Here is an 11,634-nt window from a genome sequence, read left to right on the forward strand (position 1 = left end):
GGGTCCTGTTGGTGGAAATGTCATTCAGCGCAGCGGTTACCGGTTACTGAACTCATGGAGATGGCTTCAGAGCGACTGTCGTGACTCAGACTGAAGAGTGGGGCTCATGGCAGGACTGTTGTCCGCCGCTGCTGCTGCTTCCGTGCGCTCCGGATCCAGAGCTTTACTGCGCTTCAACACCGCTGCTGCGAGACTAACCGCCGCTCGGCCACGGGTGAGAGAGACAGAGAGAGATGTGTTTATATTCCATCAGGCGCACGCTGACTTATTATATCTTATGTTATCACCTTAAAATGTGTGTCTCAGTGTGTATTATTTCAGTTATATATATATAATTATTTATTTATATTATCCATCAGTCTTATATACACTACTGACGTGTGTGTGTTATGATGTAACACATCTTTGTTGTGATGTAACAGATCCCTGTGTCATGATGAGTGAGCTTGAACTGCTCTAGCTGTGTGTTTCATGTAAGACAGATGACTCTTTCCTTCTTTCTCAGGTTTTAGCCCTGAACCACCTTAAACCAGGATTATCCGTAGGGAATCGTTACACATCCCCGCTCTTGTGTTATTCTACCGATGCACCCAAAGGTAAGGCATCACCAGACGTGTGACAGTGTTTGTTTACACCTGAGTCATAATTATAGACTGTTATAAAACTCTCAGATGGTAAAGCAAGCGGAGCAGAGCATCGGCCGGGAGGAGGAGGAGGAGGGAGGAAAGGAGGGAGGAAGGACTGGAAGAGTCGATTATTACAGGTAAACACTGACACATTCATGTTTTACCCCCAAATCTTAAGAAATGGTTTTAGGATCTTTAACCTCAGTTCTGATCAAAACTACCAAATGTAAAAAAAAATTTTTTTATCTCTTTTATCTCTTTAATTACCAAGTTCATAAATCGATGTCACTGATTTGGGGGAAAAAACACACAAAATGACTTATTTTCAATATAAAAAGTGATTGTGGACTGGATATTTTTTACCTTTTATCACAGTCTTGGGCATGTCAAAGATTACTAACAAGATTGGCTTTGATGCATTGTTAGTTTTTGTGCAGCATTAGATTTAAATTTTTTCTCCCTCATTTGTTGTTGGTGGCTGTTTTTGCCCCATTGACTTCCATTATGATGACATTTTCTGGTTGCAAAGCCATGACACCATATAATCATGCATTCTTGATTGTTGATGGTTTTCCCTTTTGGGAGGAGATCAAATTTGTTATTTCAGATCACACAGATTCACACACTCAATATAATATGCTGTTATACTCCATTTAACTCTATACAAGCCAGAAACTAAGCCTTTTTTTGCACAAGCCCATCTAAACCTAGTGATCAACTGCAAAAATAACACATTTTACCTTGGGAAAACCACAAACAATCAAGAATGCATGATTATATGATGTCATGGCTTTGCAATCAAAAATTGTCGTTATAATGGAAGTCAATGTAGCACAAAGTCACGAACAATAAATGAGGGAGAACATTTTTTAATTTAATGCTGCACAAAAACAAAAAATGCATCAAAGCCAATGTTGTTACTAATCTTTTGACATGCCCAAGACTGTGATAAAAGGTAAACCAGTCCACAATAACTTTTTATACTGAAAATAAGTCATGTTGAGGGTTTTTCCCCCAAATCAGTGACATAATTTATGAACTTGGCAATTAACGAGTTAAAATCTTGTTGTTGTTTTTTAAACATTTGGTAGTTTTGATCAGAACTGAGGTTAATTAATAGATTTATGCAAAAAAGTTTGAAAAAAATATTTATCTGATACATTTTTACAGCAGTTTAATCGAGTGGATGCTTTCATCCACGAAAATAACGAAAGGGTCGTGAAAAAAATATACAATGATGTAAACTCATAATTGATCTGAATTCATTAAAAAAGTGTTTCTTGTATTTATTAAAAATAGCAGTAAATAAATCGTATGAATATATAATTATTTGTACTACTGTTTTATTTGTTTACTAGTATTTTGGTATTATTGCAGTAAGATTGAAGCATGTGTGTTTAATATGTCCCTCAGGGAGACGTACCGTGGGACGATAAGGATTTCCGCTATATTTTGATCACAATGGGAGGCGTTGCGTCCGTCCTGCTGTACCTGTACCTCCGAGATCCGGGCCGAGAGATTACCTGGAAGGATTTCGTCCATCGGTACCTGGACAGAGGACTGGTGAGAACAACACCTGTGATTTACTGGAGAGAGTTAGGACTTGTGTGAAGGATGTTGGCAGTGTTGTGTCTTTTTCTCGATAATGAACACATTTCAAAGGTCTCCAAGGGTCACAGCACACAGTGAAATGCTGTGGTGTGGTTTTCCGCACAGGTTGAGCGTTTGGAGGTGGTGAACAAACAGTTTGTCAGGGTCATCCTGGTCCCCGGGGCCAACAGCTCTGAAGGAGTGAGCTTCGTGTGGTTTAACATCGGCAGTGTGGACACGTTTGAGAGGAATCTGGAGGCTGCTCAATATGAGCTGGGTCTGGAGCCGTCCCATAGAGCAGCGGTGGTCTACACCTCCGAGAGCGACGGGTCAGTCTGACTCCATCAAACCAATGTTTCACTACTTCATATTTCATTTCAATTTCACATGCATACATAACACTACTGTTCACAAGTTTGGGGTAAAAAAAAAAAAAAGAGAAGATTTTTAAGGCTGTTCTGCTCACCCAAGGCTGCATTTATTTGATTAGAAATACAATAAAACCTTCATATTGTGATATTTTAGTACAATAATAGTTTTCTATCGTAATATATTTTAAAATGTAATTTATTTCTGTGATCAAAGCTGCATGTTCAGCATCATTACTCCAGTCTTCAGTGTCACGCGATCCTTCAGAAATCACTCTAATTTGAGGATTTTCTGCTTATGAAATATTTCTGAATATTTCACAATGTTGAAAACAGTTGAGCTGCTGAATATTTTAGTGATGCATTTTTTTTCAGGTATCTCTGTTGAATAGAAAGTAAAAAATAAATCTTAACTCTTTTTTTTTTTTTTTTTTTTTTTTTTTTTTAGTATTTAATGTTAATTCAAAATTAAATATTAATATTAATTTCTAAGTAAATATATTCATTTTTTAATCTTAATGACTCTGAACCTTTCAAACAAAATTAGGTTTATTAATTTATAAAATGTAATATTTTGTAATAGTTCTTTCCTGTTAATTATATTTTATTTTAATCTGTTTGGCCCAAAGTTTTGGTCAGATTTTTTGCGTTAGCTGTAATCCGCACAATATGATGACTGAAAAAATGTCAGTCCATTAAAATAAAGTATACTGAAAGTAGTTTAGTTTCGGTATATTTATTGGAATTATGTTTTTAGTAAATAGTTTTCAATAACCGTCAGTAAAAGTGTTCAAATAATATATATATTTTTTTATTATTATTAAAATATAATTATTTAGTGTTTTGAATTAAATAAATAATGTGACTTTTTTTATATATAAAAAATGAATAAAATTATTTTAAATACATTTTCATCAGTTCCATTCAAGTAAAACAAAATATTATTTGTTAATCGCGTAAATTATTGCATAAATATTAATTGCATGATTAATAAAATTAATTACCAATTACAGTCACTTGGGAAATTAATTGGTTTGTTCTTTTTGAGCAATGAGCAGAGTCTGATATGTTGATCGGTGCAAGGTTACGGACACAATGATGTGTCTAGATAACATTAAACAAATAATTCAACATCAAAACTTAACTAGTAAACACATGTTTTTGCTACTACCTCTTCCTCCAGGTCTTTTCTGATGAGTTTCATTCCCACCTTGCTTTTGATTGGCTTCTTGCTTTTCACTCTGCGACGTGGGCCAATGGGAGGAGGGATGGGCGGAGGAAGGGGCGGGCCCTTCAGCATGAGCGAATCAACCGCCAAGATGATGAAGGATGATATAGACATCAAGTTTAAAGATGTGGCCGGATGCGAAGAAGCCAAGGTGGAGATCATGGAGTTTGTCAATTTCCTAAAGAACCCACAACAGTACCTGGATTTGGGTGCTAAGATCCCAAAGGTACGACCTTCCAGAAGAAAAAACAAGTGGAGGTAATTGGCAGAGCATTGTTATTAATTGAGGTTTTGTGTTTCTTCAGGGTGCTATGCTGTCTGGTCCTCCGGGGACGGGTAAAACGCTAATCGCTAAAGCTACAGCCGGAGAGGCAAACGTTCCCTTCATCTCAGTCAACGGCTCCGAGTTTCTGGAGATGTTTGTTGGAGTTGGTCCAGCCAGAGTAAGTCTGAAGCAATGAACTCTTGATTTCCAATGATTATAAATAATTTTGACCTGTAACGCTTTGATTTGTGGTTGTTGTTAGGTGAGAGACATGTTTGCTATGGCGAGGAAGAACGCCCCATGCATCCTCTTCATTGATGAGATTGACGCTGTGGGGAGGAAACGGGGCGGAGGGAATTTCGGTGGCCAGAGTGAACAGGAAAACACACTCAATCAGCTGTTGGTGGAAATGGACGGTAAGCGGTCCGAGGTTTGATAAAGAGGTCATGGGAGAGATTAAAGTCATGCAAGTTATGGAAAACTCTTGAGATGTAAAAACGCTGTTGAGATCTTGACTTGTATTTAATCAGAAAAATCCTTTGTCTAATCAACATTATAACTATTTTGGGTTATACAGGTTTCAATACAAGTACAAATGTTGTAGTTCTGGCTGGTACGAACAGGCCGGATGTCCTTGACCCTGCATTGATGCGACCAGGGAGGTTTGACAGACAGATTTACTTGGGTAAGAGCTTTCCCTTTCAGTTCAGTGCCACAGAATGTATGTAACATTTAGTGATCAAGCGATATATTGCATCATTCAATGCATGGTGCATTTTTTTTCTGTTTAGCCAGTAAGTATCAGAAGGGTGTCTTTTTATTTTGACAGCCCAGGGACGTTTGTTTTGACAGTACTGAGAATATCAGCACCTGAAATTATCTGTCTTTAACCATTCTGTCTAATACATTATGTAAAAAGGAAAAAGTATAAGAAATGGTATTTTATAGATTCTGAATTCCTATTATTATTAGTATTAGTAGAAAGGTAAATGCTATAATACTTTATAATATACCATCAGCAAATACACAATTAAATCATGTAAACAGATCTTTGAATATCTGACAAATTTTTGTATTTAAATGTATTTCTTTATTCAGAGAACATGCTTTCCAGAGCACTGTGTTAGTGTGTGTGTTGATTTTTTTTTACTATATTTCTTTATCTGTTAAAAAAACAAACACTGCATTAGCGTTTCAGAATCAAGATGTTGCTATCTAAAGGTCAAGTCTGTTTATTTTTAAAGTTATTTTTAAAGTTTACTTTTTTTTTCTAATTCAGTAAATATATTATGTAGATTAATTGCGGCAAGTGTTATTTACCGTTTTAAAAACTGAGCTGACCACTGACAATATTCACCTGTAGTGGGCTTCGAACAAATGTGTACCAATATCTAAGGTTTGTACTGTGTCAATCCTTCAGGACCTCCTGATATTAAGGGACGAGCATCCATATTCAAAGTGCACCTGCGGCCACTCAAACTGAACCCGAGTTTGGACCGTGATGCCATTGCGAGGAAGATGGCAGCTGCTACGCCTGGGTTCACTGGTGAGTGAGCAGTGATTTAGTTAGACACCCATTTTCCTATTGAACAGAATTAATGTGCAAGCCATAGCAGAAAAATTATGTGTTGTATGTTAATTATGTATTTGAAATTCGTGTTTGAGCATAGAATGATGTAGTTGATTTGATATTTAAATAATCATAAGTGTAGCCATAATATTGCTGTGTTATTGAAATATAAAGACCCTAATTTTTCTCTCCTCCAGGTGCTGATATTGCAAATGTCTGTAATGAAGCAGCTCTCATTGCTGCTAGACATCTGAATGAATTCATCAATGTTAAGCACTTTGAGCAGGCCATCGACAGAGTCATCGGAGGTAAACAGAAGAGCTTAGAATTGCAGTATATCCTACAAACATTCACTAAGTATGATTTACATGTTCAGATCTGTAAGTCATATTAGTGTCGTCAGCAGTGACATGTGGTGTACCTCAGGGTTCAGTCCTGGGCCCCATTCTTTTTCTTATCTGCATGCTTCCTTACAATAGATAACGCAAAGTAGGGATATAGATTTTTTTTGTCTTTTTAGCGGTGCTGAAGCTTGAGTTGGCTTATGCAGTTTTAACTATCCTAAATTTAAAATAAAATGCATTTCATTTTTTTTTTTTGCTCTAATGTTACAGGTCTGGAGAAGAAGACTCAGGTTTTACAACCCACTGAGAAAAAGACTGTAGCCTATCATGAAGCAGGGCATGCTGTAGTGGGCTGGTTTCTCCAACATGCTGACCCATTGCTCAAGGTGATGTCATTTCCCAAAATATATTTTAAATCCCAATGACTTCAGTCACCAAATGAAATAAATAACTGATTTGATTAAATACAGTTAACAACCAACATGGGGAAAAACTGATTATGTATGAACTATAAACTTCATGTTACATCACCAGAAGTAGTATTGTAGCTAAATAGTTCAATTTAAATTGCGCCATTCATCTTTAAAAAAAATTATTGAAATGTATTGGATTCGTTCTCACATTCCATAATTTTATGTTCCAGGTTTCTATAATTCCAAGAGGGAAAGGCCTGGGCTATGCACAGTACCTTCCGAAAGAGCAGTATTTATATACACGGGAGCAGCTATTCGACAGGATGTGTATGATGCTTGGTGGGCGTGTTGCAGAGCGGGTGTTTTTTGACAGGATCACGACTGGGGCTCATGATGACCTTAAGAAGGTCACACAGTCAGCATATGCTCAGGTAGAGATATTGTGCTTGCTTTGTATCATAAATTTAGTGGTTCAGTGTGCTACAGCATTTGCTGCAGCAAAATGGCAACATTATGCACTTTTTTTTTTCATTTAGCAGAAGCTTTTATCCAAATATACAATCCATTTGGAGTAGAGCTAAAACTAATAATTATTTTGTTGATCTGCTAACAATCTAATGGATTGATTCTTTGACTATTCTGGCTGTTAATGCAATGATAAATCAACACAGTTTTGATAGCCCATTTATTGCTTCTTGAGACTTTCAGCCTATAACTTTCTGATTACAAGCCAAATCTTTGGCACATATCACCTTTATTTGACAGTTTTTTTCCCCCTTCTTTTCTGTTGTAGATTGTGCAGTTTGGCATGAGCGAGAAAGTGGGGCAGGTGTCATTTGACCTACCCCGGAAGGGTGAGATGGTTCTGGAGAAGCCCTACAGTGAGGCTACGGCAGAACTCATTGATGAGGAGGTCAGAGATCTGATCAATCGGGCCTTTCAGAGAACACTGGAACTCATCACTGAGAAACGAGAGCAGGTGGATATGGTGAGAACAACCAACATACTGATGTTATTTCATACTGGAAAACAGTGGTGCCTCATGGTGTGCTTGGATTTCTAGCTTTAAATGGTGTAAAATCAAGTTGCCATTACAACAGCCATCAAAATAATGCCAGAGATGCCAGACCTAGTGACCTGTGGAGTGCCTCAGGGTTCAGTCCTTGGTCCCATTATTTTTCTCATCTACTTGCTTACTTTCTTTAAATAAGCCATAATCTTTAACAGTTATGTTGAGGTCACTACCTTAAATCAGTTCATTCATTCATTATTTATTTATAAAGCACATTTAAAAAACAAACCAAGGTTGACCAAAATACTGTACAGATCAAGAGGCACAAATAATAAAACAAAACAAAAAATACACTCTATAAAGAAACAAACATTAAACTAAAATGATACATTAGAAACCCACACAAAAAAAAATCTGTTTTACGTTTTAATTTAAAAGGGGAGAGTGATGACCCCATTCAGATCGATACCAGTAGGCCATTCCAGAGTTTGGGGCCTGCTATCGCAAAGTCTCGTTCTCCACAGTGTTACCTAGATCTGCAAACAGAAAGCAATCCAAGGTTGTGGGATCTAAGTGACTTAGATGGGTTGTGACAACGTAGAATGTCAATTATATGCGTTAGTGCTAGGCCGTGTAATGCTTTAAAAACAAAACAATTTACATTTTAAATTCTATTCTCAGTTTGACTCAAGGTTTCTGGTTCATTCTGTGAGATTTATAGCTCTGAATTAAGTGAAGTTAAGCTTTCAAAGGGGCTTTATACACTGTGCTTAACCCTGGGTTATCGTCCTTCTAAACCCTGCTTTAAACCCTGGATAAAGGAACATTTCATGGTTGTAATTTAGAAGTGGGGCTATTACTGCTTTACCCGGGGTTAAGGCTGGCAATGCCTTGTGCTATTGACCCTGCATTGCAGTGGCAAACCAACATGTACCATGTGAAACGATGCAGTATTATAATGTTACTACTAGATGCTCAGCAACAGACATCCAGTTGCATTCATCATATTCATATGCTTTGCAAAGTGACCGGAACATATTCAGGGAAATTTGTCAAAAACAGATGGAAAATCATTAATTGGAGATTAATCATTATGTTTAAAGTCCAAAAAGTTAATTCAGGAACAACTTGAATGTACATTATCAATACAAAGTATGAATATTTAACCCTGGGAAAATTTTAATCAGTGTAAAACACAATGCAGAATAACCCCATAATTCTGTTGTTCCATGATTTAGACTGACCCAGGGTTAACTATTTCAATCATGAAAGACTGCATGAAAGTAACCATCTCTGTCAGGTGGTTGATGCAAATATGCATTTGCTTTTTTTAATAGGTCGGCAAGCGTTTGCTGGAAAAAGAAGTAATAGACAAAGCTGATATGATAGAGTTGCTGGGGCCCAGGCCATTTGAGGAGAAGTCCACATATGAGGAGTTTGTGGAGGGCACTGGAAGCTTTGAGGAAGATACAAGTCTTCCAGAAGGGTTGAAGGACTGGAACAAAGAGAGAGGAGAAACCCAGGAAGAACCTCCAGCTTCACAGGACAAACAGGCTGCTTGAAACAACTCATTTCCACCTGCCTCTCACACTTGCCTTACTGTGGAAACTCAGTGGGAAAGCAGAGTCTTCTTGGCTTAAAAGAGATTGTGAGTTTTGTTGGTATCTGCATTTCAGTTCCCTTGTTAATTCAAAGCAGGGGGTTTTTACTGAATTTGAAATGCCTTATCTGTGCATTATGTTGGCATAAACTATACCTGATAAACTTAAACACCTAACACCATGAACTCTCTATGAGGTCAACAACTTAGAATTATCTTATTTGTTGTTTTTATCCTTCCGTTTCTGCCATTTATATAATAAACGAAATTCTATACTTTTATTCTCTATTTCCTCTTAATAGAAGTGCAAGAAATGTTAATTTGTACAACTTTCAGTTGTGTTTTTAGAAAAAAAATATTGAAAGTAAAATTGTGATTATTTAAATTAAAGGTTTTGTTTCATGCAGTATATTTCTCATGGTCTACTCAGAATGTAAGTCAAGGTTAAACACATATATGGAAGCATATGGGTAGCATTATTCAATTTGGGATGTAATATGCAAAATGACAATGCAATATGTAAAATGGCAATGCATTTCTGTATTTACATTTACATTTTCCAATACATTTGTGCAACGTTTGGTGCAAAATGAAAATGAAAATTAAATTACATAATTTTCATTTGCCATTTACTACACCAGTTTTAATATGTAAAATGAATATTAATTTTAACGCTTTATAAGTTGCAAAATTAAAATGAAAATGTATTACAGAAATGATTAGATATGTCTAACATGTTAAAGCAAAAACTGTGGCAAAATGATCATTTAAATGCTATTTTTCTTAATTGCATTAGCACTCACAGTCAAGACACTTACGATTGCATTTTCATTCGGTGTCCCGCAATGAATGTAGCAAAACTCAATGTGCACATTGAAAATGATTTCCGAGCCGATCACGTGTCCCCGCCCTCGCGCCACGTCAATCATTGCGTGAACAAGGCGGGGCTTACAGAAGGTCAGAGACTCAAATCTCAAGAAGAGGATTCAATCAAGTGAGACAACATGGACAAGGCAGTTGGTCCGTGTATGTTTTGATCATTTCGGTTTATGGCTTCAATATTTTATTCGGACTTGTGGGCGGAGCTGAAACGCTGCTTTCATCTGATTGGCCGAATCGGATCGGTTTTCATCTGACAGCCTTCAGCTCGGTCTTGTCATTCTTTCAGGCAGAATAAGAGTCAGTGCGAGTGAAGCACTGAAATGTCTGAAACTACGCTCACTGTTAATTAGCATAATATTTGAATCAGATGTAGCTGGGCACATAATTCGTGCTGATGAGACCTGCAAATTATTTCTAGGTTGTAGTATTGTATGAATATTGTCCCACTGATAAATACAGTGCAAATAGTTCTGTCCCTTTGAATAACAGTGAAGTGGAAATTAAAATCAATAATAGACTGAACAGTTCCATGTCTGGAACATTTACCACTCTCATCTTTTTAGTCATAAGGCACTAGGTATGTGTGTGTGTGTGTGTGTGTGTGTGTGAGAGAGACATTAATAAATAATTGTAAAAATTAATATAGTTAAATTTCTAAATAAAAATAGTAAAATTAGCTCTATGCTGCTCAGTGCTCCTGTAGCCTACCCCAGAGCGCCCTCTCGCGGCTGTAGACGGTAACGTTTTCTCTTGGTCTTGAATAAATGTGACATGTAGTCCAGTGCGACTTATATATGTTTTTTTCCTCGTCATGACGTATTTTTGGACTGATGCAACTTATACCGAAAAATACAGTTAACATTATTATTATTATTTATTATGAGAGTAATTGACACAGACTAGAACTTTAATGTTTCACCCAATTCAGCTCATATCTTTAGACTCGTCCGACTCGTGTTGCTTGTATAACTGGCCAGACTTACCTTCCCAAAAAATCCTATTTAATTTTATTTCATAAATTTAACTATATTTATTTCCACTTTACTGTTATCCAAAGGGACAGAACTATTTGCACTGTTTTTATCAGTGGGACAATATTCATACAATACTACAACCTAGAAATAATTTGCAGGTCTCAGCAGCACGAAATATGTGCCCAGCTACATCTGATTCAAATATTATGCTAATTAACAGTGAGTGTAGTTTCAGACATTTCAGCTGAAGGCTGTCAGATGACAACCGATCCGATTCGGCCAATCAGATGAAAGCAGCGTTTCAGCTCCGCCCACAAGTCCGAACGAAATATTGAAGCCATAAACCGAAATGATCAAAACATACACGGACCAACTGCCTTGTCCATGTTGTCTCACTTGATTGAATCCTCTTCTTGAGACTTAAGTCTCTGACCTTCTGTAAGCCCCGCCTTGTTCACACAATGATTGACGTGGCGCGAGGGCGGGGACACGTGATCGGCTCGGAATGCATTTTCAATGTGCACATTGAGTTTGCTACATTCATTGCGGGACACCGAATGAAAATGCAATCGTAAGTGTCTTGACTGTGAGTGTTAATGCAATTAAGAAAAATAGCATTTAAATGATCATTTTGCCACAGTTTTTGCTTTAACATGTTAGACATATCTAATCATTTCTGTAATACATTTTCATTTTAATTTTGCAACTTATAAAGCGTTAAAATTAATATTAATTTTACATTTTAAAACTGGTGTAGTAAAT

At 36.8% G+C, this 11,634-nt stretch overlaps 1 protein-coding gene across 1 annotated transcript; it reads left to right on the forward strand.

Annotated features, from left to right (window-relative positions):
- On the forward strand, positions 1-9,297 carry afg3l1 (AFG3-like AAA ATPase 1). Its single transcript, XM_026239571.1, has 15 exons — positions 1-214; positions 506-596; positions 672-763; positions 2,040-2,189; positions 2,343-2,545; positions 3,768-4,038; positions 4,118-4,255; positions 4,340-4,493; positions 4,655-4,762; positions 5,498-5,623; positions 5,845-5,955; positions 6,262-6,377; positions 6,635-6,835; positions 7,198-7,392; positions 8,754-9,297. The coding sequence occupies exons 1-15, from the start codon at positions 107-109 to the stop codon at positions 8,976-8,978; spliced, it is 2,289 nt and encodes a 762-aa protein (XP_026095356.1). The 5' UTR covers positions 1-106; the 3' UTR covers positions 8,979-9,297.
- Positions 9,298-11,634: the final 2,337 nt, after the last annotated feature.

The sequence above is a fragment of the Carassius auratus genome, chromosome 50 (assembly GCF_003368295.1).
Source record: "Carassius auratus strain Wakin chromosome 50, ASM336829v1, whole genome shotgun sequence".
NCBI lineage: Eukaryota > Metazoa > Chordata > Actinopteri > Cypriniformes > Cyprinidae > Carassius > Carassius auratus.

What these genes read in the sequence shown, in the direction of transcription:
- afg3l1 (XM_026239571.1), top strand. Translation starts at nt 107, where the DNA reads ATGGCAGGACTGTTGTCCGCCGCTGCTGCTGCTTCCGTGCGCTCCGGA. An exon ending in GGTACCTGGACAGAGGACTG is followed by an intron (nt 2,190 to 2,342) that starts GTGAGAACAACA and finishes TTTTCCGCACAG; the next exon opens with GTTGAGCGTTTGGAGGTGGT. An exon ending in GCTGTTGGTGGAAATGGACG is followed by an intron (nt 4,494 to 4,654) that starts GTAAGCGGTCCG and finishes TGGGTTATACAG; the next exon opens with GTTTCAATACAAGTACAAAT.